Source organism: Cygnus olor, chromosome 3, assembly GCF_009769625.2.
Source record: "Cygnus olor isolate bCygOlo1 chromosome 3, bCygOlo1.pri.v2, whole genome shotgun sequence".
NCBI lineage: Eukaryota > Metazoa > Chordata > Aves > Anseriformes > Anatidae > Cygnus > Cygnus olor.
In genome coordinates, this window is record NC_049171.1 from 59,786,402 (window position 1) to 59,813,917 (window position 27,516).

At 42.4% G+C, this 27,516-nt stretch overlaps 2 protein-coding genes, 1 long non-coding RNA gene and 4 other non-coding genes across 11 annotated transcripts; 6 read left to right on the top strand and 1 right to left on the bottom strand.

The window, feature by feature from the left end:
- Window positions 1-1,075: 1,075 nt before the first annotated feature.
- On the bottom strand, window positions 1,076-17,484 carry SLC18B1 (solute carrier family 18 member B1). Of its 3 annotated transcripts, none has more exons than XM_040551331.1 (14): window positions 17,321-17,484; window positions 16,855-16,994; window positions 15,032-15,127; window positions 13,369-13,442; window positions 12,432-12,579; window positions 10,061-10,217; window positions 8,423-8,559; window positions 6,633-6,734; window positions 5,833-5,924; window positions 4,576-4,671; window positions 3,714-3,788; window positions 2,234-2,327; window positions 2,087-2,133; window positions 1,076-1,641 (listed from the first exon to the last, which is right to left on the bottom strand). In XM_040551331.1, the coding sequence occupies exons 1-14, from the start codon at window positions 17,364-17,366 to the stop codon at window positions 1,569-1,571; spliced, it is 1,377 nt and encodes a 458-aa protein (XP_040407265.1). In that variant the 5' UTR covers window positions 17,367-17,484; the 3' UTR covers window positions 1,076-1,568. The 3 variants fall into 3 exon arrangements, with proteins under 3 accessions (XP_040407265.1, XP_040407266.1, XP_040407267.1); XM_040551332.1 differs by having other exon boundaries at window positions 16,855-16,991; window positions 17,321-17,478; XM_040551333.1 differs by lacking the exon at window positions 15,032-15,127 and having other exon boundaries at window positions 17,321-17,477.
- On the top strand, window positions 17,484-19,494 carry LOC121067178. The gene is made up of 3 exons (XR_005818144.1): window positions 17,484-17,622; window positions 17,743-18,009; window positions 19,124-19,494. It is a non-coding gene; the product is annotated as an uncharacterized LOC121067178 (long non-coding RNA).
- A 2,345-nt stretch (window positions 19,495-21,839) lies between these two features.
- Window positions 21,840-26,514, top strand: RPS12 (ribosomal protein S12). Of its 3 annotated transcripts, XM_040551334.1 has the most exons (6): window positions 22,762-22,856; window positions 22,991-23,042; window positions 23,483-23,599; window positions 25,133-25,235; window positions 25,738-25,839; window positions 26,432-26,514. In XM_040551334.1, exons 2-6 carry the CDS (start codon window positions 23,029-23,031, stop codon window positions 26,492-26,494), a joined length of 399 nt encoding a protein of 132 aa, XP_040407268.1. In that variant the 5' UTR covers window positions 22,762-22,856; window positions 22,991-23,028; the 3' UTR covers window positions 26,495-26,514. The 3 variants fall into 3 exon arrangements, with proteins under 3 accessions (XP_040407270.1, XP_040407268.1, XP_040407271.1); XM_040551337.1 differs by lacking the exon at window positions 22,762-22,856 and having other exon boundaries at window positions 23,018-23,042; window positions 23,408-23,599; XM_040551336.1 differs by lacking the exons at window positions 25,133-25,235; window positions 25,738-25,839; window positions 26,432-26,514 and having other exon boundaries at window positions 21,840-22,856; window positions 23,408-23,505.
- Window positions 24,254-24,328, top strand: LOC121068853. The gene has a single exon (XR_005819113.1). It is a non-coding gene; the product is annotated as a small nucleolar RNA SNORD101 (small nucleolar RNA).
- On the top strand, window positions 25,584-25,670 carry LOC121068863. Its single transcript, XR_005819123.1, has one exon. It is a non-coding gene; the product is annotated as a small nucleolar RNA SNORD100 (small nucleolar RNA).
- LOC121068861 lies at window positions 25,961-26,095 on the top strand. Its single transcript, XR_005819121.1, has one exon. It is a non-coding gene; the product is annotated as a small nucleolar RNA SNORA33 (small nucleolar RNA).
- A 336-nt stretch (window positions 26,515-26,850) lies between the features above and the next one.
- On the top strand, window positions 26,851-26,935 carry LOC121068864. The gene has a single exon (XR_005819124.1). It is a non-coding gene; the product is annotated as a small nucleolar RNA SNORD100 (small nucleolar RNA).
- The last annotated feature ends 581 nt before the right edge of the window (window positions 26,936-27,516 follow it).

Here is a 27,516-nt window from a genome sequence, read left to right on the forward strand (position 1 = left end):
GCTTGTGAATTAGTTGATCTGAAGAAGAAATCTGGAAAACAGGATCCCAATTCAGGTTTTCACCTCCACTGTATACATGAAAGAAGGAAGAGAAGATGTAGTGCCAGAGCAGTTAGTTAAGCCCATCCAGTTTCTACTGGACTGCTGGCAAAGCTCACAAGTTGCAGGACAGCTCATTATTTTCAATGACATTTATGTTCTGGTAATTCCTGCCACTTAAGTCCTAACAGCACAAATCAGGTAAGTAAACAAGTAATTCCACAGCAGAGCTGATGAAATCTCATTTCTACAGATTTGCACCTTATGCACTTTTCATTTTCCTCTGGTTCTCAGCTCCTTCTTACGTGCCTCACCGTCAGCACGTGCAGGACTGGCATTTTATACTAGGCTGAGCAGTACACTCTGGATCTCAAAAAGGATACAAAAAGAAACAGAGCTATCGCCAGGATGTTCCTAGAGGATGATTGCCCTTTGCACCCTAATGCTTCACAGTTCTGCCAGCTAGCAGAGCAAATTTTCTTGGTAATACCCTGAAAAGGGCTCTAGCAGAGCTGATTGGAGATTGCTTGGAGTAGACCATTTTTCTTATCTATGGGAGAAACGGGTACCACAGACTACCCACTTCTAGGGCCCTGTTCTGGGTTCAAAGACAAAATATGACTCATACCACAACCAAAGACTAAAAGTCTAGCGTGAGCTTGCAAGGTATGCCCTTACCTCCTTTTGTGCTAAATATCTAGAGGAAGGGGGGATTTTTTTTCCTCTGTTGGAAAATGGTAGTCCTAACTTCTCATAGATTTACTGTTGCAGAGTCATCTAGTACAAATATTACAGATGGCAATTATTAGCAAAACAGATCTCTCCCAGACCAAACTAAGTCTTCATATATAATATTACCATGTTTGTACATACACACACACAGAGTGCACTGCCTCATTCAGGACTGAAAATCAGTTCTGTGTGGAGATGCTATGTCTTCTCTTCATTACCTTTGCTTCCCATTTTCATACACTTTCACATAATACAACTGCTGGTAAACACAAAGACTTTTCTTATCCAAGAAAATTCACAAAACTTAGGAAAAAAGTTGCTTTATTGAAAACAGTATTGTGCTTAAGTGCTTTGCCATTTCAAATGCTGTCTCAACATTTTATGTTATCAGTTAAAGTATTACAAGATAACCTTTCTTCTAAAAAATACAGAAAAATCACAGTAGCAAAAATAGTAGCTTTATCCAAGAATAATGCACAGCAGGCTCAAGTACAAAAGCCAGACATTTGAAAACGCACCTCTTCACATACAGTGGTACACTGCATTTGGAATACAATTAAAGAGGCCAACAGCTGAGGGTTACTCATCAGTGCAACCAATCCACATGAGGACCTCCAAAAGAAAGGCAGTCATTTAGTGTTTCAAAACAGTGATGCAGCTCCAACTAAACCACAACTGGTTGTTCACTAAGGGGGTCGTGCATCCCGACTCCAGAATAATGAAACACTGTTAAGTCCACTCATCTCAGACACTAAGTTAAACCACAACAGTAAATAGAGAACCAAAATAATTTCTGGCTATGTTTCACTAGCCAACAGATGAGTTCGTTCTTCATTATCAACAGGAGGATTTTGCAGGCCGGAACTCGAACTGTTTGCAGAAGGGAAAGAATGTTAGGGAAGAAACAAGTTTAATATTCTCTAGATATTTCTATGCAATACCAACATTATAACATAAAACCCACATGTAACACGGAAAAAGCTACCTGGATCATTGAATTTGGCTCCCTGCTATTGCGCAGAAACACATACTATTGCTTTCACACACATTTCTACTGACACAGCTCTCAGATATCCTCCTGGAGGAACCATAAGTAGGGTTTGCTCTTTAATGCCACAGACCTGTTGCTCGTATAGAACAGGCACTGCCTGGTTCAGGTCTCTGTTTAGGTCAGCGAGGATTTAGTAAAGCATAGAGACAAAGTATGTAAGCAATATTTTTACTGCTCATTATTAGGTTGATAGTGAAGAAACAAGGCAAGCACGACTTCCAAATATTTGCTTTAAGTAAAATAAAGAAAAATATCTCTGCATACCTTCGTCTTGTGGCCTCAGCAATATAGAATATTCCAATTGCAAGTCCCTTTGAGAAAACAGTCAGTTACAATCATAACAACAACAACCTTATGCAACAGTTCTTAATTGCAATAGATATAAAAAGCAAAACATTTGTAATTACTTACACTTAACAGTGCCCATCCTCCTTGGATGGCTGAGGCCCATTCAAAACCCAGCTTTTCATTTAGAAATCCTCCTAAAGTGGGACCCATAAATGCCCTGCAACAAATCAAAACGAGGTGTTGGCATCCCAAACAAACAAAAAAACCCCACAGATTATATTCTGTGCTTAAGTTTTATTGCACTTTGTGGCCTCCCTCCATTGATTCTCCCTTTGTCAAGAAAGAAGTTGTCCTCCATAGACCTGACTTGCCTATAATCCACAGTAAGTATTAATTCTTTGTTTGCCATGGCCCCAATAAACCCGTTCAGATGCCTCCTCAGCTGGAGATAGAATCCATGTCAGAAGGCTGAATGCACTCTTTTCTGTAGCCAGGATGGCTTAGGGGCTCCATTAAAGACAATGTTCTAACAAAGTGTCTAGACAGACTGTTTCTACCATAAAAGAAATTTAAACCTTCATCTCTCAAAATTTAAACCTTCCAAACTTCAAGACAGAAGACTGATGGATAGAGGCAGGTAGGAAGGCACACTGTGACAGATGTGGTTCTCATTACCATGGTCATTACAAGGCTGAGCTGTACGTAACATCCCTGCAACTCTGTGCCTGTGTAACAATGCCATGAAAGGTTATGCTGCTGCTGTCACTTTATGAAAGATCTTACATGATATCAACACTTGCTACAGGAAAGGATAAAACTTTGTACAACTAGAGAAGCTACCTGGAAACAAGTCATAATAAAACCATGTTTAGTAGAAGCAGAAAACTGTGTGTTGCTAAAATTATGCTGCATTTATCTGTACTGAACCCTACACCAAATAAATAGGACATCTAGCGCTTCAGCTAGCTTACAAAAATGGTGTGAATACATACCATTGAAACTCACAGAGGACTAGAAGGACTGATTAAAAAGCATCCTGAAAGTGACTGCCAAGACGGGGACCCTCATTTCCCACTGAGGGACAACTCTGAAAAGTCACTCAGAAGGTAGCATCTTTCACTCACTTCCAGGGCAACCACTGGCTAAGAAACTCAGACACCCTCTGCTAAGTTAAGCAAACAGAGACCCTGAGTAACAGCTATGGTTGAAAGAGAATAGAGGATTCTAACCAGGACAAATGCGGGAGGAAAAAAATAAAATAAATCAGAGTCCATCTCTGTCTATAATATGCATTAAAAAAATCCAGTGGCAACAAAACAACCATACGGAAGGGTAAGTTAACATCCACTTAATCGCTGAAGCTTTTTGCTATGAAGGTCAATACATTTCAAGGAAGACAAGTTCAGAGTACATTACCTTTGTAAGATAAAAAGCTTTGTTTTAACGTGTCCGCTATGCACCTGTTCAGCAAGAACCTCTTGAATGAAGGTCCATACAATGACTGCGGTGAGTGACTTCTATTTGCAATTAGCACACTTTCACATCGCAATAGTGTAGAACAAGCAAGCACTACTAGCTTACAAAAAGGTGACTGTATACCTACCCAAGGGACCACATGGCACTGAAGAGCCCCGACACCAGCCCCAACAGACTCAGACCTTCTTCAAACCCATTCTCACTGCAGAAAGAAAGCCCAGTTAGAGTAGCACAATACATCGCTGCACCGCACTCTATATTCTTCTCCTATAAAACTTTTTCCTTCTTTTAACTTATGCATAACATGAATAGTTAACAAGCAAAAGTGTACACCAGAATCATCTCTGTTTACCCAATACTTTCTTCTTTCCTGTTTCTCTGGAGGACTGCAGTGCTACTTCTCATCTCGTATGTCTTCTGAGGGAGATTCCTAACATCACACCATTACTCAGTCCCCATATTTCACATGGTAAATGTAAAACAATGACAGGTGGCTTTTAAGTAGAGAAGACCTTATTTCTAGAGGAACATGCTAACAACAGTAAATCAAGATCCTTCTAGGTCATTGTTCCCAAGCTACATCATAGACCTTGTATTTTGAGCAAGTGCAACTCCTGTACGTGCAGCTGTTAATGTTAACGCAGCCCGAAAATCCAGTGAAAGTTGCTGGCTACTAAATAAATCATTATGTATATGAAACCACACCCAGGTCATCCCATATTATGAGACAGTCAATTCATTGTGCCTGCAGCACAGATGTACATATTTACAAAATTTTATCTGAAATATAATGACTGTGCTTTATTTGGGTGCTCAGTCAGAAAACCTTAGACAAAAGAGTAGAGGAAACATTTCATTCTTACTCACTGCCTTGGTCTCAAAAATGGGAAAAGGCCACAACAAAACCTACTTTGCATTCACCTCTGAAATTACAGCTTGAGCTTCCTACTAGTAGTAACATGGAAGATGTGTTGGACAGAGTTACTTACTATGCACAGTGCAGTATCTCTGGAAATACTGGGATAGCACTCATGCCAAGGGAAAAGCCAATCAGAACCAGCACTAGGACAAACATCCACAGCTGACTGCAAAAGAGGCATTTAAACAACAGCTGAAGACTTTTCAAACACCATTTGACTGAAGGCTGTTATATAAGCTCATCATGACTGAACAGAAAACTAAGTTTCTTGAAGCCAAAAATATTTTTATTGTAAATGAACAGTAAGGCTTGAAAAATAAAGCTCTATGCTTAAAAAAAACAGACTTTGCAAAAGCTTTTAAAAATCCTCAAGTTAAGTGTTTCTCTATCAAAGGCAGTTCAATTTAAGAGGAATACACAGAGAAGCAGACAGACGAGTTTAATTCAGCAATACATACATCCAAGCTCCAGCCTCAGTTTGTTACACAAGTGAAGGATTTTGCAGGTAAAATTACATACTCTAATGTAATATACCCCAAAAAAAACAATGTTGAAGAATTTACTGATTTCTTTTTCTCACCAGCTCGGCTTGAAATGCAGAAGTCTAGGAGGAAGCTAGCTCATTTGAAAAGCAGAAGTCTAGGAGGAAGGAGTTGACTAACTCTGCATATTAGCAAGCCCATCACCACCTTTAACAGAGTATATAACCCAGGACAAAAGGACTAGTCAGCTGTTTTCTAAATGTAGCAGGGTTTTGCAGTGAAGTAACTCAAGGATTATGGCAATGCAGAGTTCAGGTGAAATAGACATAGTCTCTACTTGGCTAGCTGAAAACAAAGCTATATCCAGGCATTATTGCTCAGTAATCTATAAGGAAAGAAGAAAAATCAACAGCGCTGCGTAGCCATGGATATAAAACCCACAGTTAATAAATACTGATGAAATTGAGAAAACTGCAAAATAAGACAGAAAGAGGATTTTGGTTTGCTACAGTGTAAGTGTCACAGAATTGGGAGGCAAGGAAAATAAAAAGCAGCACTAGTTCCGTCACATCCATTAACATAAGCAAACATCATAACAAAATGCAGAGGGAAAGGATGCATTTCAAGAAGCTGCCATTTCTACCTTAGCTACACACCTCAATTTTCAGATGCTTTCACTGATTTACAGTTATAATCTCATATTAGAAGTAAAAAACCAACACACACACAGTTTCATGGTCAGAGGTACTAAATTATAGGCTTGTGGACAAATATGACTACAGTCATGACAGCTATCACTAAGACGTCACCTAAGGAGACAGGTTCAAGAAGAGGCAGTTCTGTACCTTTCAATGTGCAGCACAGGAGCAGGTCCTAACATGAAAAAGCACAGGGCTGTTATTAAGCTTCCCGATACCATCAGCCATTTCCTGAGGTGCTGTGAAAGAAAAGGAAGAGGTATGCAATTTAAAAATGTGAATATTTAATGCAACAATTTTGTCTTTCCTAATAATCCAAAAAGTACTGCTCCTCTAGAGACCGCCATTACACACAGTTTCTCTGCCAGTTCTGAACACCACCAAGAACTACCAAATTCACGTTTCCTCACCACCAATGCAATCGCTGCTTAATACAGAGATTTCAGGATACTGAGTAATGCTGCTCTGTCAGCAAAATATTTCAGGTCTTACTCTTCCTTAGCATAAGAAATATAATACAGCACTGCATGCAATTCTCATATACAAAGGCCATTATTAGTTTCTGACAGGTGGTGGCAAAAAAAAGTCAAGAGAATTGGCACCACCGTTCATGCACACCTTCCAAGTCTGGGTTTCCTTGATAATTAGCCGTGGCTGCCACCCAGACAGTTTTAGATGCATCTTGCTCCTTTTCTCAAAAGAAGATAAAATGAGGTGTGGACAAAAGCATGAGCAACTGTAAAATGCTTTCCCATTATCTGTTCCATATTGGATGGAAACACGACCTTTAAGTTGACAGTATTTAGTGGCCATGCAAGGTCCTGAAACAAAAATCCCTTTACAGCAGCAGGCCAATGTACATTGCTTCCATATGGGAAGTCCTCCAGTTTCAACTAAACGTACCGAGTGTGCTACTACCACTCCACAAACAACAGGATAGTACTCACTGGCAGTTTGTCACTTAGGAGGCCGAGGAGGGGAGAAGACAGGGAGTACGAGAGTGCCAGACCAAGGAATACTAAGCCCACATAACCAGCTGGAAGTTTGAACTATGAGAAGGAAAAAAACACAACAACACACAAGCCATGTATGTTACATTCATTGAAGGGCAATCCAAGAATTATATTTTAGGTCAAATAACTGCCATCTGTGCATGATTTTACGTATTTTATTGATACCATACAGAGTTTTGGCAAGTATTTGAAGTCATCAGTGGAGATCCAGTTTTCTTCCGTTCCTATACATGGAGCAACAAAGTCGCACATGACTGAACTCAGATAAGGCCTGACCAAGGCACAAACTATGTCCCTACACCAGCCCAACTGGGTTCTAACACTGATAGCTGCCACATTCGAAACAGACAGTTGACACACCGAAGTTTAGGTGGATTTAGTCTTTACCTCTCCAAGCTTCAGTTTTATTTTCATTTTGAAAAGCATAAACACTGCAGTCATCCACGGCTAATCAGGGCATCTTAAAAGAAAGCAGTGCTGTAAAACACAACTATGGCTTTTCAACCAAAGGAGGATTTTTATGAGATTGAGTAAGAGCCTTTTAGCAAATACCCCGAGGCCTACGTTTTCCTAATGCAGCAACATCTCTATATTGAAACAAAATGCATAACGAACAAAATGCATACTAGACTCTCACATTAGGGTTTTAACTACCAGTTACAAGGTATTCCAAGGTGTTTCATGTGGCACAGACTACATAAATATTCACTATTTTCTTGCTATATGCAAGAACACAATAATGACTCTAATTTTGTGGTTAGAATACTTGCCAAGAAGGCTGCAGTCACTTCACGGCAAGTATCTGCTAGCAGAGAGAAAGCAAACGAGCCACACCAGTGCACACTGTTCTACCGTGGGATCATTACAGATCCTGCCTGGGTGTCAGAAGACATGCATTCACATCTCTCTGGGTGCAAGAGGTTAGCACCAAGCCTCCTCCCCATCCTGGATGAGCGCTCTTAGTGCTGAACTAGACCCGGAAAACGTAGCAGCAGTACTACAACCTGTGAAATGCTATTCCCTAGAAAAACAATAAGTAAACCACTCAAAAAGCATTGCTTAATTTCAGGCAGGAAGAGAATCATAAACCGTTTACCTGAAATTCATTACCTTAACCATTATTAGAAAGATAAATAAAATTATATATAAATAAATACAAATATTGAAATTAATTAAAAGCAAATAAAACATTTGTCTCTTTAATGAGTGCTGAAGAACCCAGCTAGCAGGCTACATAGTTGCAACCAATTTCACTTTGGCTTTGTTGTAAGAGAAAGCTGGGCTGTGACACCATGCTCCCCAAAACATGGGTCCCCATCAAGAGATACACCACTGCCAATGACTGTTGCAACTTTACAGAAGTTGCTTTCAGAGAGGAGGAAAAAGTCCCTAGTTTATAGAAATTGCCTATTCAGAGAACGGCTTCTGCAGTTGAAAGCCAATTAAGAGGAAAAAGCAAATATTTCAAAAGCCCCCAAATTTACTCAAAGTTACTGAGACCCTGTGGCAACAGATGATGTAAATGGAAGCTGTGGCAACAGATGGTGTAAATGGAAGCTGTGATTTATCAGCACTGTAGAAATCAAATCATTTGGAAATCAAGTTAATAGCTAATTAAACCAATGCAGTTAGATAAGACTTAATGTTGTTTGGGATACTACGGTATAATTTTTACCAGTTATTCACTGCAAGTCAGGACTTTCCTGCATGCTAGCAAGACTTACCTTCTTTAGAATAAACAGAGACATTGTGGGATCCAAAAAGCCCAAGCACGCACTTAGAGAAAATATAGTAAGACAGAGAAGTAAGACTTTTGGCAGAAGAATGAGCTTCCAAAAGGACTCCTTGCTAGGGGTTGAATCTGTTTCAGCAGAAAAGGAGGGGAAAAAAAATCACATTCTTTTCAGTGGCATAAGTTTCAAATGAAATAAATAAATAAATCAGCATTTCCTCTTTTCTAGTCCTATTAAGTCCTATTTTATTTCACAAACAAGTGAAAGTCAATATTAGACTATTATGCTTATTTTTTTATGAAAAAAAAAAAAGATAGCTGAATAAAAAAGAGAAGTATACGATTTAGACTCCAAAAATTGCACGTACCCCACTCAAATAGAACAAAAGCACTTACTATTCCTAGGTATGTGAAAATGCAGTTACTTCTCTGCTAGCCCTTTTAAAATGAAAATCTCATAGACACATTTCATTTTAAAACAAACAAAGGGGGGGAATAAAATCTCTCAGTACATCCCACGTAGATGAACCATTCATATTCAACCAGAGAAATATACTCTGAAAATAAAATGATTATTTATCAGTTGAGATCTGTTTGAATTTTTAAGCAACTACTCATTCAGGTCTCCTACATGTTATGTTCTATCTGTATTCCAGACAGGAAGTTTCTTTCAGATCTCTCTGTTAGATGTCATTTCTAAATCAGACTCTCTTCTTGATGCTGTTTGTGCTTTAATAGTTGAATGTAATCTCAGAGTATATATATAAACTAAAGTTCATTCATTAGCATCTATTAGCTCAGAGCTAACATTTATTAATGTAGTTTCAAACTGGCCAATAATATCATTATTCTGTACAATTTCAGCACTCAGAAAAAAAAAATCATCAGCAGCATTTGGTTAACCATCATAAGTTTCCTCTCAATGACAGTATATATGAAGTTAACCTCCAAGACTTTTGTATGGAAAAAACAGGTGAGAAAAACATGTATTTTAAAGTTTCTCCTAGAGAAGACTAACAGAATTGGAAGTTTTCAATTGCCATCCTCCGCGAAGACTTACCTTTAAGTTCACAATCCGTTCAAACAAGATCACCTAAAAATCTAATCAAATGTGTATGACCTCCAGCACTTCAGTTTAAGACCTCATTTATTAATTTTAACATTCTTTCATGTTAATTTCATCAGGCATCATTCAGTGCAAATAACCCCCTTTTGTTCTCCCTGTAATTGTTTCCCCCCCACCACTATTAACCCCTCAAACATGTCAAACTCTCTTGTTCTAGGCAAAACCTATTTCCATCTTCAAATAGGTGCAACAACCAGATGATACTAAGAAGATACAACCTTCACAGGCCCTGAAGCTGAGAAGATACAACAAAACAAAAATCTCTCTCAGCTCACTTCCGGAGTTCTTACTGTTTGTCCATCACAGGGATGGACATGACATGTTGGATAAATTCCAGGCCAACTGCATGCATTATTTAGTATTAAAACACGGGCCTGATCAGGATCACAAGTTAATTTAACCCTTTGAGTTGGGTAAGACTCCAGAAGCTGACAATTTTCTAAAGGGAAGTTATATAGTCAAGAAATGAAGGTAAACAAAGGAGGCAGGAAGAAGGGTGCTTACCATATTTTGGTAGCATGCACATGTTCACAGGTACTAAGACCAACACCACACATCCCAGCGTAATGAAAGGGACCTCGTAACCAAAAGATTGATACAAAAAGCCACCTAAAGGTGGGCCAAGAACTAGTCCAAGCCCTGTAAAAATTTCAAGGCTACCCTAAAGGATGAAAAAAACAGTCAGTACGCTAAGAAATTCAATGTAACAACAAAAAGCAAACCACTTCTCTGAGAAGCAATATAATGTGGTCAGGCTAGTAAAAGAAAGAGACACCTCATTGCTACAGGGGTAACAGCCAGTGGAGACTTTAAAAGGTCAGATAGCAAAAAGAATTTTACAGTTGTCTGTGGGACAGCAATTATCTCCTGCTTCACTGCAGTGAACCACCTGTACCCAAACCCACTGCAGGGTTAACCACGTAGCTATCACCTATGTGTCCAGGTTCTGAGGTAAAACAAATGCTCTACTGATGGAAAGCATCTGTAGGCCAACGCAGGCTGAAGTCATCATCTCTCCCACTCGGCATGTGAGAGAGGAGAGACGATCCCACAGCCTTGGTGGTGGGGTGGGTCTTGAACGAGCCTACCTGGATGGGTCATTATTTCATGAGACGAATGCATCAAGGTAAAGGCTTCTCTCCACAACTGACTGGATTTGCTGACTAGGGGGCAGGAAATAACAGTGAAACTGCAGCAGGGAAAACTCAGATTATTAAGTTATGGTCAAAGTAATCTGGTATCTTTTAGAAGATACTGACTTTAAAAGGACAATAATGCAACTACATTTAAATCTTGTGTTACACCACCAGTTACCACCACCTGCCTCAACACTGAATTAATCAATGCTTGGACTGCCCTCCTTTAACAAGTAACAGCTTGTGGTAATAGCTGCTCACAGGTGAAGTTTTGATAACTTACAGGACTCACAAAGATATCATAGGGATTAATCTACACATGAATGTTGAATATCTTTAATTGTATTGACACAAGTCAGAGGGGACAAACGCCCCTACAGTAGGTGCAGTCAGTAATAGCCAAGCTCTTTAGCCTAGGGTCCCAGCGTATTCCTTTCCTAGCAGGAAAGGAAATAACTAGTAACAGTATTTCACTAGCAAGTCCTCAACATTTCTAGCCAGATTTGAGAAATTTTGGTGAACTTCAACACCCATAAATTAACATAATTGCATCCAAATAATGCTTTTACTTGTGCTGTTCTAGGACTAAAATATTTATGATCAGTGAGACTTCAGTTCAAATCTGGCTTTGCATCATCTAAGCCCTTCTGAGTTAATGAATTAATGGGACTGGAGGAGGTGCTGTGGCACTGCATTATTACAGGTAAGGGGAGGACAAGGTACACCTGATATTCTAAGAAAAGTGATACTGTTTGTGTTATGCAGTGTATACATCCCTCCCATAGAGGGAGGATGTTGACAGTTGCTGAACTTCCCGCTTCAACAAGGCTGATTGATGTGGCTGCATTTACTAACTCCCCCATACGTTCTTTAGGGTATGGATAGATAAAAGGTGGGCTGTAAGCCAATACCAAAAGGGTAAGGTGTGGAAAAATGCTCTTCACTTTTCAGCACTATCATGAGGGGCAGTGGGAAGTGAGGATAAAATCCCTCTTCCATTCCTTCAGACTTCGTGATTTTATCATAGGGTGAAACCTGCTGCAGCTCCTCAGCTTTTCCTTCTGCCTCCTGTCTGCAATCACCACAAACAGAGCTCACAACACCTAGAACTCTCCAACACATCCCTTCAAGAAGAGTAATTCTACATAAACGAATCTGAAGAGGTTTCATTCTCATGTAGAACAACACTTCATGATATATAATATGGCAAATGGACTAACAGCTTAAAGTGACCTGTCTTTTGATAGTACTCTGTCTTGATCTTGTCTTGATAAAGGTAGCTACCAAGCCACCAGCTGTGTTACATTTCTAATTGTTCTCTTCAGGAGACCTTCATCACCACACACTTTTCACTTATGTATCATTTTTATTGTGCTGCCACTTGTGTGGCAGCCAGAATTACATTTATTTTGAAGTCTGAGTATTGGATAGATAATCTGCATAGCAAGGTAGTATTTTAATAGCCTGGTTTCAACCAATAACTAGTACCATTGATTCAGCCAGCTGTCTTCAAAACATATGCAGCATGCACTGCTTTGATTATTTACGTTCAGCTGAAGTTTTGCTAAGGTCTAAGCTTGTTTTAGGATTGTGATTCTGGATTATGAAGAAAGACTACGTGACAACTTCGAATACACTTGCATAGGAAACAGCATATTTTATCCTCCTGGTTTTAGGCTGCCTACAGCAAATTCATTATATTGTGGGAACTCGGCTGTAACGCTGCTTTTGGAACTTACCATGACAGTAGCTATATTATTAGGAAATGCCTTTGCAAGGATTGAAAATGATGCTGTCATTGCTGCTGCAAAACCTATTGCATCCATCGCTCTTACTAAAAAGCAAAAACCAATGAACATTGGTCCACTTGGCACCTTGTCCAGTATTCTGTGAAGAAAAAAAAAAAAGTTAATACAGACCTCTCAGGATGCAGCAAGTCATCCACTAAAGGCTCTGAAACATAATTTCTTATTAAAGAGCACAATTACAAGACACTCAATACTGTCTATTACTACATCATTTTGAATCGCATTACTAAAGTCATTCAAACTATCAAACCATTTCAGACAGCCTTCTCCTTTACCCCTTTCTTTGGTGCTAGAAAAGAGAAGGAAAAAGGGTAGTGCCCTCCCAAGCCATGAAAAACACCAGTGCCACCTTCTGTTGTATTTCATCGCTTTTCCAAGCAACTGTGCAAGGAGTCTGATGTACTGAGTTACAACTACCTAATAAGAGCTTATTTAGTTTTTAATAAAGTTTTTATTTTGCTAAAATGAGTGGCTTAGCCTCACTGGCTGACAGGTGAATCTTGTCATTTGCATTCAGTGTTGTTTTATTAAGAAAGCAACAATTAAAACACTGTGCATAAGTAGTTCCCTTCTTGCTGGACTTTGACAAATTTCTTACAGTTCATTAACTATGGAAGTTATTTTTATATATAGAAACTTTCCCCTTGGCTTTCAAAGTACTACACAAGCCTTGAAACCTACTGAAATGGAGAAGGGTTCACTGTGCTTTACAAGGCATAGATAAAAAGTAAAGATGCAAAAAGCTAAGTGACCTAAGCAAAACCTAAATGATGCTCAAGTATTTCCAGTTGTGTTTTGAAAACATCTTTTCATATGGATTAAGGTAATTAGAAGACACATGCAACAAAACCAAACAAAAATTACTCACCCAAACAGAATTGTCACACATCCTGAAACAAACATCCCTGCCACAAACATGAATTTTGCACCAATCTGTGTAAGCTGTAAATTAAATATCATTTCGACGTTATTATTTCAAGCCGATTTCAAAAATCTCTCAAAGCTACTGTTAAGACAAAACATTTTTGGCATTTCATAGCCTAACTAAAAGATCTGGAGACAATTCTCCTGCCTGTGTGTCTTCGCGCAATACTGAACCTAAAAATATTCTAACTGGGGTTAAGTGACTGGGTTAAGTGACTTAACCCAGTTTTCAGAATGGTAAGACAATGGTGCAGTTAACTATTTCACAGCTGCATGCTGCAGCTTCAGCAGGGCAGCAGATTGCAGCAGCATTCCTCATTACAAGCAAGAAGTAATACGTTCCCCCTCCAGTACTGTCAGCAGTGCCAAGTCAGCAATACCTGTCACGTATATGGCTCAGAAAGAGTCAATGGAAGCCAATTTTAAAGTAAATCTATTGAGGCCTTTAATAGCAGGAAGTTTTGGAATAGGGGACACGGTAAATTCAGGCCTCCCCATTTATTACCAGAAAAACAGCCCCATCTTCCTTCACTTCAGACTCCATCACTAGATAGTAAAGGACGATGAGAGGCATGCCATAAAACTAACTTAATCCAGTAACAAAGTACACCTGAGGTTCTAATTCCATGCTGTAACATCCCCTAAGGAAAGCAGGTATTTCAGATGGTTTTTCTTGTTCAGGCCTGGACAGAGTCCCCTGTGTTTCAGCCATTATTACTGAAACCTGAATTCTGCCAAGTTTCACTGAAAGACTCAAGTTTTCTGACTGCTGGACTGTCCACCTCTGTTGATAAAGACTTGTTCACTTCACCTGCCTTCAAGTGAGGGTGGATCTCTCCCTCTCTCTTCTGTGAAGTACTCAAGTGAGGTTGTGCCATAGCTAAATGCCATCATAAGCACATACAATGGACTTACCAATGGCACTTGTGTGGCACCTTGATGAGCCACCTCATCACCAGGAACAAACCTTTCACCATGGGGTGAAAGGAGACTGCCCAACCAAAGCAGCTGTTATATAATTTATCTATAATCACTCCAGATAGAGAAAAATCCTGAATCTGCATGAAAACTGAAGCTGAAAAAAAGGGAGACGTCTATCTCATATTGTGATTGGATGAAATGGAAGGTGAAACTGAGTTAAGCAGCAGAGTCATAATAGGAGGAAATGTTAAGAAAAAGGCAACATACCAGAAAAGAAGAAGGGTGCAGCAGACTAAAGGAAAAAGAACACCTTAAGAACACAGCCAAATCAAACAGAATATATAAATACGTGCAATAAATAAAACGTGGGTTTGGGGTAAGAGAGGTAAATTAAAGGAAAACTGATGAGCAGATTATTCTGAAGCAAACAAAACAGTTAACCAGAGAAAAAAACAGCTGCATGTCAGCCACCCTATGTTGCCTTCAAAAACTGTAGAAGAGCAATTTTGAAATGGTGCTGACAAGATCTAGGTCAAATTCAGACTGACTGGCCAGACTCCAATTACTGCAGACAACCTTCCAAGAGTACTACTGAAGAGACACCTCTTTTCTCACCCTTAGAGAACTATCTTCATGTAGCAACCTGTGTCATCACAGAAATAAGTCACAGCTGCAATTATACTTACATAATTTCCCAAGATTAAAGAAGTCAAGAAATTGACCAAAGCAAAACATCCAAAAATCAGACCAACAATTGTGTTACTGGCACCTTTTTTTTCTGCCTGCAAAAAAAGATCACAACCAGTAAAGATGGAGACAGATTCCTCGGGTGAATAACATTCATGCTTTGCGCATTCTTTTTATCTCTATCAGTGCAGTTACAAACCAATTTCCGTTCTCAAAGGCAGTAGGTGCTCACAGGGTAACACCACAACAATTCAGACACCTTCCACTTCTATTTAAGCTATACGTGATCAAAGGAAAAGCAACATTAATTCTGCAATGAATGGAAACACTCTGTGGTTTGTTATACTACCGACCAGGTGACCAGACTTTATACCGATCACTCTAGCTGGTGTGCAGTGGAGCTACCTACAAAGATTTGATCCCTCACACAATGGGAAGGCAGTGAACAGAGAAGTCTGTTAACTTTACTGTATTGTGTCTACCCTTCACCATCTTTGCTATCCTCGTCTAAAGGGTCTAGAGGGCAAGATGTATGAAGAGCAGCTGAGGTCCCTTGGTTTGTTCAGCCCAGAGCAAAGCAGGCTGAGGGGAGGCCTCATGGCAGCCTGCAGCTCCCTCACGAGGGGAGCAGAGGGGCAGGCGCTGAGCTCTGCTGTCTGGGGACAGCGACAGGACCCGAGGGAACGGCATGGAGCTGGGACAGGGGAGGGTCAGGCTGGGTGTTAGGGAAAGGTTCTGCATCTAGAGGGCGGTCGGGCACTGGGACAGGGTCCCCAAGAAAGTGGTCATGGCATGGAGCCTGACAGAGTTCAAAAAGCATTTGGACAATGCTCTCAGACAATAAGGTCTGATTTCTGGATGGTCCTGTGCGGAGCCAGGAGTTGGACTCAATGATCCTTGTGAGTTCCTTCCTAGTAGTGATATTCTGTGAGAAAAAGTGCCAGGCAAGTTTTTGACTTAGACAGCTGGCACAGCACACTTAGGTACAAGCAGTACATTGGAATATTTACAGCAAAAATAATGTTAACATATTTTTGTTATTAATTGGGAACAACTTGACCATGAGAGAAATGAACTTCTGTTGCAAAGGCATAATGGCAATTTTTTTCATCCCATATTTAAGCACTGCATTCATTCAACATGAACAAAGACTGTGTTTTTTCCTGCAGCTACCAGGTCAGTAAGTTTAACACAGGGAATGATGGCCAAGCATGAGTTAACAAAGAGGGTGATATGAATAAAAAGTCCTTGAGTGATTAAGGTACTGAAATGCAAGTCAGGACGTGGCTCAAGTTTTAATCTCAACTCTACCCCCAGACTGTTATGCAACACCGGGCAAAACAATATTTCATTTCTATCTCTAATCTATCCTGTCTGTATAACTCACAGTAATTTGTGACTTACCATACTAAGAGCTGGATGTCAACTAGGAGACCTGATTCTCAGACTTGAGACGGCAGGGAAGCTACACCCATAGAGGTGACTGCAGGAAATGGCTGCTGAGCACAAGCCTGATTAGAAAGCCTGAGCACACGTGAAACCAAGCAAGTACACTCTGTCATATCGTTACTTTGCTGTCTCCTTTACGGTCATGGGGACGATGAAATTAGTCCATGGCCAGGATCCAGGTCACTGTTACATGCGCTCTGAGCTATTCTGGACAGCATCAGGCTACCACTACGAATTCCCATAACTGAAAAGTAAAACTCTGCTTACCCACAGCTATAAAGGTCCCGTGGTGCCCGAGATCCTTTTAAAAGAAGTTTCAGTGTGCAAAAAAATAAAAATAAAAATCTAAAGAATAGCCGGCTAAATTGTTTACCTCCGCAGGGAAAAAAGGTCCCAGGATTGAAAAGCATATCATCGAACTGAAGTTTATAGAAGCTGTTGCAACCATTGTGAATAGCTGCTCTCTGGTAAGCCTCCTCGACTCCTCACCAAGCGCTTCTGGCGTGCTGTCTTCTTGAAACGAGAAATTGGATGTGTACGCATTACAAACGGAGAGAGGACAGCACAGTTCGCAAAGCAGGGTTGAAAATTCTGCTCGAAACCCCCATCCTCCCGGCTCTGGGGAATAAATCGCAGTAAATTGCTCCGCTTTCCAACCCCCTCGCTGAGGCAGGAACAGGGGCAGCACCTGCCGGGCAGGCAGGGCACAAAGCAGGCTCCCCCTCCAGCCCCGAGTCGCGGCGGCGGCCCCGCTCAGGCTGCCCGGTCCCGTCCCGCACCGTCCCGCACCGCCCCGCACCGCCGACCCCCCCGCAGCGCTCCGCGCCCCTCGCCCCCACCTGGCGGCCGCAGCGGCCCCGCGCCCTCCGTGGCCCGGCTGCCCATCGCGAGCCCGCGACGCCTCCCCGCCAGGCAGCGGCCACCGGCCGGGCGCCGCCGCTCGGGCAAAGCGAGGCCGGGACAGAGCCGCGGCCCCGCCGGCCGCCGCCACTGAGCATGCTCGGGCTGCGGAGCGCGTCCTGCGCCGCCCCGCGGGCAGCGGCGGGGGGCGAGCGGGGAGCGACGGGCACCGGGCAGGGATCGGGGATCGGGATCGGGACCGGGACCGGGACCGGTCTCTCTGTCCCGGTGAGAACAGCAGGTGAGGAAGAGCCCCGCCATGCCCACGGGGATGGTCGCGCTAAGGTATGGGGGTTCGGGTTCCGGCCATTTCAGCTACGCCTCGGGGTTTGTTTAATCCTTTATTTCTCCTATTGTGAAGGGATCTGCAGCGCCGTGGGACCTCCGTGGCTGGGTGTAAGCGGCAGGCTGTGCCTGGCGTGTCTTCAGGAGCAGTTCTGCAGGAGGCGTGCTGTGCGGTGTAACGGGCACCGGGCTTGGCGCAGCCTGGCGATAACCAGTTGGATCTGTGCGTATGCCGCACGTCTGTCTCAGGGGCATTGCTCGCTGGGCCTGGCAAAGCAAGAAGTGCAGCTCATCTTCTAGGTACAGCAGCTTTAATATGTTACAGGTGAAGAAAAGTGAGGAGGTAAGGAGAAAAGCTGTCCTAAGATCAAGTGGGTATTTGCTGCTTATGGCTATACCTCGCCTAACGATGTTTCCAACAAGTATGGCAGCGTGCATTCTAGAAAAGCCTCACAACAGAAGTATAAAATCCCACGTCTTTTAAAACAGTAGCAATACTACTAGGGTCTGCAGGGAGCTGGGATCAGGAGCCCAAGAGGTCCTTTCCACATCTGGGCAGCTAAGCGGAGCTCTGGTGGTAAGGGAGGGATGGGCTCCAGGGACTCCGCTTTGCTACAGCTGACTGACCTGGTTGCAGTTCCCGAAAACCCAACCGCTGTGGTCCAGCTTTGCTCTCTAAGACTCTTCAGGTGTGACTGGCAGCTGCTGTAGGGCTGCTAATTTGCCTTGTAAGCACAAGCATTAATCTGGTTTAAATAGAGCTGTAACTTGCCTGTCTTCCATGACAAAGGGCAATCGGCATTGCTGCTTGGGAGTGGTAGAACAAGCAAGGTGGCTAATCATCTGCACAGCCTATAGCAAGGTACAGGAACAGTATAAGAGTAACAGAAGAGCTGAATGGCAATATTGTCACAAGAATTAGTACCTGTCAGCTGGCCAGGAGTAAATTCAGGCTGGAGCTGAGGAAGAAGCAACACAATTGACACAACTTCCTATTGGAAAGGGGGGGAAAATGAGGAAGGAGATCAAGAGTGAATTGTTATTATAAAACCATAATAAGAGGCAGACCACCTACTGCTTCAGGAGAAAAATCAGTAATTACTCTTAAAAGCACTATTTTAACTATGTCATCAGAACTCCATCTAGTCACCAGTTACAATATTAAGATGCATAATGGGGATATTTCAGGGCAAATATTTCCATTTATGTAACTTCAGAATCCCCCCACAGTGACAGGAAAAAAACAATTGTTTTCTTATCACAAGGTTAGGAAACTTTAAAACTATTTATCAGTCCCAAAGAACAATAGCCATGAGTTCCTTTGTTGAACCATATTTTGACGATATATTTTGTGGCATATATTATAGATGTGAAGTTAAAAAAAAATCCCTGAGAACTACCTTGATCTTTTCCTGTCTGCCTCCAGAAAAAGCCATAAAAATAAATCCTTTTCACAGATGCTGCCCCTTGAACAGCCTTACCCTCCCCAAAAAGGAAGAACACTTGAAGTTGATCCTGATTTCAACAAAAGTTTTCATTCCAACTACTTGCTCTTTTCAGTGCAGATGCACATTCAGCAGTATAACTCTTTTCCAGACCCTGTCCTCCTCTCATTAATAATTACATGCAAGTAATGAATAATCCAGTAAAGCCTGTGGAATCAGATTTCCACAAAGTTCATGTGTGCAACAGAAGGACAAAGTATGGGATGTAGCAGTGATGTACTGCGATCAGCATGAGCTACGGCTCAAGTGATGAAATGGGGCTGTGAACTCTCTGTGCATGCATACAGTTTACTAATGCAGTGCTCATTGTTGTGAGAAGAAAATGGTTGGCAGAAAGTTTGTTAATTCTTTCTATCTTTTAAAAAAAGGAAACTACAAAACCAGATATGAATATTTATTAGCCTTTGAACAGGTACTTGTTACCAGCCTCTCAAAAAAGCCTTTTAAGTCTTACAAGAAGACTTTTTTTTTTTTTTAAAGCACACAAGCCTTTCTTGCTTATGTCATGTCTGCAGCAACTTAAAAAATATCTTTCAGATTCAAATCATACGTAGAATTCGAGCCTTGGAGCAATACTACAAATAGAGTCTACATCCATTGCCTATTCTGCAAGATAAAAACATACTAAGAAAATTGCTTTAAGAACAGTTTTTTGTGTGGAAATCCAGGATATTCTGAAATGCTTAGCACATTTGGGAGTATGTATCTTATGTTATTGTACAGTATATTTGCAGAGATCTTAGAAACACTTTTAGCTTACAATCCAGAAATCACTTGGTGCTTATTTGCATCATATTCGTATTTTTTTTTCCGTAAGTCATAGTGGTGCGTGCAGGTAGTTAGAAAGTTTACAATTGCCGTAAGGTAACCATATGATAACCACATCCTTTGAGACTCCAGCACAGAATCTGTGGAAGGCAACAAAAAAACAGCAAACTTACTCAGTTATCACAACACTGAAAATTCTTCTTCCATCGGAGTTGAAATGCCGTAGCTTGTCCTCTTTCTGAACCCCTAGAATGGTCTCACCATACTTTCTACGGGCACTTAAAACTTGATATATGCACCTTTTGCACTTTGAGTAGTGGCACTTGGTTGGCTGTTCTGAACTATTACTTGGAGGTGCTTGGAAATACTCATCTCACTTGTCTGGGCTGGGGAGCAGGACTTCGGTTGGAGATAGGGTGAGAAATGGATAAAAGTAACCTGCCCTCAACAAAAATCTTTATGATGCAGAATGTTTTTCTGGACTGTGTGACCAGGAAATAAATAAGATAATTTAGGAAGAGTAGGATAGAATATATGCTGATGTTATTTGCTGGAAGGCTTCCAGCTTGATGTTCTGAGAAATTATGTTTTGGAATGAAAATGAGATAATTCTGTCTTGTGACATTAGAAATTTATCATAGCGCTGCCTGTGCTTTGCATTTCTTGAAACAGACTTCCTTATGAAGTAAGTTTTGCAAAGATTGCTCAGAACTGAAATTCGGAGCTGATTGTTCAGAGTTTGGCGGTGTTGTGGATCTTTCTTGGGAGTTTGCAGTAGCTGACCATTTTGCCTGTCTACCTGGCTGCCTCGCTGTCCTGTGCACTGTCTGAACTCCTTGGTACTCAGTTCCTGGCAGTTAAGTTAAGCTATCATGAGTCTGGCATTCTGAAGAAAAGATGGGTTGTGGTTTCCAGGGTAAGAACAATGTGAAAGTAGAGGCTACCACAGCAAGGGACTAGGAGAGAAACACAGATAGAAAAAGTAGGAGGAAGAGGACGTCTGAGACACAGTGAACAGTTACATACTCACTGCAGTACCACTCCTTTGAAAAAGCCCCGTGGGTTCAGTTGCCATTTTGATCATACAGGGTAAAAAGAGGAAGGTTGCTGCAGTGGAAAGGCAGGACAGCCAGAGGTATCAAGGAATCAAATGGAGACCATGGAGGGTAGCAGCTATAAGCAAAGAATTTTTAAATACAAGCAGTGAGATAGTGAGTCTGGGTGGGTTGCCCTGAGCAGCTAGCTGGTGAGAACCCAAATTCTTAAACGTCATGTGACAGCATCTTGTGCATACTCTTCCTCTCCCCCTGAAGTGGGTTCACATAGGAAGGTTTTGGTAGCGGTGGGCTTCAGGGGTGGCCTCTGTGAGAAGAATCCAGCAGCTGCCCCATGTTAGATAAAGGCCAGTTTCAGATGGCTGCAAAGGGACCTGCTGCTGGCCAGAGCTGAGCCAATAACTGATTTTGTTTGTGCCTCTGGGAGAGCAGATTTAAGAACAGGAAAAAACAAAAAAATACAAACAAAAAAAAACTGCTGCACAACAGCAGCTGAGAGAGCAAGGAGTGAGAACCAGCCCTGCAGACCCCTAAGTCGGTGCAGCAGGAGGGCAGGAGGTGCTCCAGGCAGGCAGCAGCAGTTCCCCTGCGGCCTGTGGAGAGGCCCCTGGTGGAGCAGGCTGTCCCCCTGCAGCCCATGGGTCCCACATGGAGCAGATCTCCACGCTGCAGCCCCCCCGTGGAGGAGCCCCCGGTGGAGCAGGTGGATGTGGCCTGGAGGAGGCTGCGGCCCATGGAGAGCCCCCGCAGGAGCAGGCCCCGGGCCGGAGCTGCAGCCCGTGGAGAGGAGCCCACGCAGGAGCAGGGGGGCTGGGGGGAGCTGCCGCCCGTGGGGGACCTGTGCTGCTCGGGGGGAGGAGGTGGAAGAGGGTGGTTGGGGGGAAGGTGTTGGTTGTTTTTTTTTTTAGTTTCTCACTGCTGTAATTTGTTAGTAACAGGTAATAAATTAGATTAATCTCCCTGTGCTGAGTCCATTTTGCCTGTGATGATAATTGTTGAGTGATCTTCTGTCCTTATCTCAACCCTTGAGCCCTTTCCATTGTATTTTCTCTCCCTTTCTGTTTGAGGAGGGGGAGTGACAGAGTGGTTGTGGTGGAGCTTGGCTGCCCAGCTGGGTAAAACCACCACAACTCCTTGAAGGAAACTGGACAGAATGGTAGAGCAGGTGGAATGCCAACAGTGTGCTGCGCCCACACAAATGCTGAGTTGATGTTAACACGCTGTACAGTGGAGTGGACTTTCAAACTGGATCGTATATTTTCTTTAATTATTATATACATATACCTACTGTGCTATACCAACGTTGCAACACAGAGTTCAGTGCCAACGAACACCTCCCCTCTACATATAGATAACAGGTTTGTTGCCTTGCAAGTGGTCTAGGAAAACTGTTCTTACATATTTGACTTCCAGAGACTATAATTTCCTTGTGATTGTGACCTCTGCTGTAACGGGGATCTTTCAGATGTGCATACTTCCATCTCCTGGAGAGAAAATATATTGCATGTACCCAACAGCCTTCTGGGGGACTTCTTGTGTCGATGATGATACTGAGGGAGGGAATGGTTTATTGTTGCACTCAGTACAAAAACTCTTTAGATCAGGGGCAATAATTCGGGGTGATCACGTAAACCTGGGAGGCTGCCAGCGCGAGGAACGGGCAGCGTTGTTCCTGACAGCTCTGCGCTTGGTAGCTCAGGGTGCGAGAAGAAGCGCAGCCCCCCACCGCCTTCTGGTTACTTTTCGTCAGGCACCGCCGCGGGCAGCCCCCGGCCTCGCGCGCGCCGGGGTCCTCGGCCGCTATAAGAGCGTGAGGCGGAAGCCCCGCCCCCTCTTCGGCGTGCGGCTGTCGGCGGCGGCGGGTGAGCGTGGCGGTGGCGGGGCCTGCCGGGCTCCATCCCCGCGGCCGGCCGGGCATCGCGGCGGGGGGGCGCGGGGCGGGGGCTGCGGGGAGGCCGCCGGCACTCACCGCGCCGGTCTGTGTCTGTATTTGCAGCAGGAAGCCGGGCGGGAGCGGCACCCACCGAGAGGGCCATGGCCGAGGAAGGGTGAGCGGGGCTGGGGCTGGGGGGGGGGGCGGGAGGGACGGGGGCCGACTGGGCCGCGCCGGGCCTGAGCGCCCCGTGTCGCGCCGCTCCGCCTCGGCCGGCTGCTGGGGCCGCTGCACACGCGGCCCCCGGCGTGCTGCTGCCGCCGCCCTTCTGCGGGCGGGTGCTCGGTGTGAGCTCCGGCTGGCGGGGAGGCTCTGCACGCGGTTTTCCTTCCCCTTTGTAAGGGGCGCGTAAGCTGGCAGGCGCACCGCTGGGGTTTCTTGAAATTTATCTCAACTGCTTCTATTTCTCACTTTCTTACTCTGATTTAGCTCTTCGGTTTGCTCTTCTGCTGTAATTTTTTAATGGTTGGATACTTGCAGGTGAACGGGAAGCTTCTGCTTAGAGGTGTGAAGATTTTGGCATGGACAGAGCAATAATGTCTGTCTTCTGTTTAGCATTACTGCTGGAGGTGTAATGGACGTTAACACCGCCCTCCAAGAAGTGCTGAAGACCGCACTTATCCACGATGGCCTGGCTCGTGGTATTCGTGAAGCAGCTAAAGCCTTGGACAAGTAAGTGTCTAGTATTTCCTGTCTAATTTGTGGTGAATAGGAAAACCGGGTAGGGTGTATTGTGAAGAAGTATGCTAAATATGTATAGTGCTTTTTTAGTCCAGATTTTTGTAGTTGGATGTTTTAGCATAACCATGCTTTTTCTGGTAGTGTTTTTTTTTTCAATGCCTTTAACTGTGACTTTAAAATCCTGACACAAAACTCAATGACTCGAGGATGGCATCATTTAGTATACTAGATTCAGTCTTTTTGGAGTCCCAGGGCCATCAAATTTTCATGTAGATTGATTTTGTGAAGACAGTGGATTGGCTATGTGAAGCTATGGAAATCTGAGGCTCACTATGGTGTTTTAGGAAATGATAATCTCTTAAACCTTGATAAAAATTTGACCTGGGAGGCCTAGCACATATGTCAGACTTAAACTGGAACGCTTAATTTAGCTCTTACAAAAAAGATCTTGCCTTTATTTTTTTTAGCTTCACTTCTTGTTGTAGCTGTAAATAATTGCTTTCGTACTATATCAAAACATTAAACCTGTCATTCATGTGCCAGTTGTAGAATACAGTTACGGTTTCTGGTAGCATGAAGTAGGCCACCTATCTGCATAGGCACAAACTTTTAACAATAGCCTTAATGTTGAAGTAAAGCTACAGTGTTTGAGTGATGACTCCACAAATTGTCGGATACCCCTTCACTCCTGTTATGAGTGATAACAGTGGTCTGACAAACCTGTATGCGAAAAGCTCCAAGATAAGGTACTAAATGAGAGAAGTGGAACTTACTGGATGAAAAATAGTCGGTAAGAGTTCTTTTAAGACACAAACTTATGTAATGTGAGTTCAGAGGATGATGTATGTGCATGGCTTAAGTGTGTTTGTGTGTGATGGTTCTTGCCTGGAAGCTGTTTCTGAAACATTCTGGTGAAGCTTGTTGTGAAGAAGGCTGTAGAGAACATAGGTTTTGTTTGCTGTGGTCAAATTAAATTAACCATAGAAGACCTATACAGCTCTCTTTGTTGTCAGGTATCCCTTTGATATTCTTAACATTGTACTGCAGTATACAAAGATCCTAATTAGAATTGGGGCCCTGTCATAACAGCTTCTTTGGACGTAAGTAGAAAAGATTGTTCTGAAGAGCTTATAACAACTTGACATAGAAATTCATTTTTTGATAATTGTAATGTTGAATTACTGCAATATGAGGTAAAGAGCAAAAAGCAACTTGTGACTTTATTGCTTTCTAATAAAGATACCGGTTGTTTATGTGACGTAGTGTTTATCCAGTCATTACACCTTTTTCCAGTGACTGAGATTTAATTTAGTTGGGTTTCTAAAAGCTTCTGAAACTGGAATAGAATCTGATAATAAAGCTAACAATTCATAAGTACTGTGTTGTGTTTGAGAAACAATAAGTGCTAGTAATTATATCAAAAGTACTTACGCACATGCTGAGTTCTGTTTGTCATGGTTTCGATTACTACAGAAGGCTTGGTCAGCATTTGAAGTTACATTTGTCTGTTTTCTTTTTCTTTAGGCGCCAAGCCCATCTTTGTGTCCTGGCTTCAAATTGTGATGAACCCATGTACGTGAAGCTAGTTGAAGCACTCTGTGCAGAACACCAGATCAACCTGATAAAGGTGAGTGTATGAAATTCAGACACAAGTCTGGAACGGTTACTGTGCTAGCAATCTAAGCTACTCGTCTCATATAAAGAGCTGAACCTTGAAACACTGTGCTGTAATTCTGTATATGGCTTATCTGAGCAATTTCTGAAAGCAGCAGTGACTTCTCAGTTCTGTGTGGTTCTCATACGAGCAACGCTAAAACCACAGACATAAAAATGGCTAAGGATGTGTATCATGTATCTTAGAAAGTTGAAGTGAGCTTTTGTCCTCTATACTAAGATAGAGAATTCATTAGTTAGTGGTCATGGAGTGTCGGAAGAGTCTTAACATGACTTCATCTTCAAATTAGAGAACGTAAGAGCTGTACAGTGATGAGACTTTGGCTCCCTCTACTGATATTTGTGAGGAAAGCAGCCATATGTTACCCAATACTTCTGAGAGTACAGCAGCTTTTCTGTTGAACCCAGTTATGTTAGAGATTATTAGTGCTAATGTGTTGCAATATTTTATGCAGGTTGATGACAACAAAAAGCTGGGCGAATGGGTAGGACTCTGCAAGATCGACAGAGAAGGAAAGCCTCGCAAAGTCGTGGGCTGCAGCTGTGTGGTTGTTAAAGTAAGTTGATACTTGCTTATTTCTTCTGGAAGTGAGCATATAAGGAAATGTAAGGATGCTTTTGTGGCCTCTTGCCAAGAAGCACTAAGGAGAACATACTAGAAAAGAATCTTAAGAGTAAAATCCAGTTAATGATGTCTGCTCAACTTGAAAGTGTTTTGCAGAGTGTATTTTAAAATAATGCTGGTAAAGTAAAGCCACAGTACGAGCCTTGAAGACTTTGTTGTCTTTGAGGTCCCAAGAGATGGCTACATCTTCACCATAAGCAGTAATGGTTTTTGCATGTATTTACGTACTTCTTGTTACTGTTTCACATTCTGCTTGTATTTGACTTCCTTTAAGCAGAAATGAAAAGCCTGCATGGATCTGTACTAATGGTTATGCTTAGCTAAAGTAGAATAGTCCTTTAATAACTAAGGGGAAGCAGCTGGTAGATCTGATTTCTCTTGAGATCACTTTTTTGGAGGGGTGTATGTGGGGAGTGCCTCGAGAAACACTGTCAGAGAATCAGTTGTCCTGTTGTCCTTTTAAAAGTAGGATATAAACTCTAGAATGGGTCTGTATGTTAATAATGGGTTATTCTGTGTTACAGGACTATGGCAAGGAATCTCAGGCCAAAGATGTCATCGAAGAGTACTTCAAGTGCAAGAAATGAAAAATAAATTTTGAACCTGATGAGAGTGTGTGTGTTTAATGGGTCTGTGGAATAATTCTTTGGATTGTAAAGGATAACATAAGATTTAAGGACTTGACAGGTCTTGGAATAGTTCTTAAATATTTTAACTGTTTCCTAAAAAGGTGGTGGGAGTCCCTGCAACTCCTATTCCATGGTGCTTCCTTTACTGTTCCTAACATGAAGGTTAGCTGCTTAGGGAACTTGTCACAGCTTCTGAGTTGCGTAAGTGCAGACAGTTGATTATGATCTTTGCTTGCACCTGGTCTGACAGTGCTTAGGCCTCTACTTCTGCAGGGGTTCCAGACTAATGTGTGTGGGGAAGTCTGAAGTACTGCTGCATCTGTGATGAAAATTTGGCTCCCTCTACTGAAGCAAGTGAGGAGAACTGCCTTAATTGTTACCCAAATCTTCTGAGATGTTGCAGGAATTCTTTAAATACATCTTAATTTATTCAGGAGACTAACTTGGCACTAGGTGTATTTTCCTTCCCTCAGTTTTGAAGCAAATAATGGGTGGAATTACTTTGTAAGTAGTATTGCCATGCACTTGTGATTGTGCGGGAGTTCTTGGCGGTCAGGGTAGCCAAATTTGAGATCACTGCTCAAACAAGGCAGTGCTTAACTGACTTGTCCAGTGGCTTGATTTCACTGACAGTGGTAAGGTACAGAACTCATTTGTCAATTTTCTGTTTTTTTTGGAAATGAGGCAGGATTGGAACAGGTTTAAGATCACCTCTCTCCTGCAAGTTTTGCATGTCTTGCATTTTCTGCAAAGTAGAGCAGCTGTTAAGTGGGCTCAAGGATTTGCTCCGTTACACTGGTGAGTAGGGCATGACTATAGTAGTGATGTGGGGCTGGGCACCTGTACATGTGAGGAGGCTGGAATGCATATGTACTTCTCAGGCTCTTGAACTTAAATTTTCATTATCGCTTGTAACCCTTTTTTCTTCATATCCCCAGCCATTTGTGTAGTAAAGAGGCAGGCATCTCTGAATGATGGGC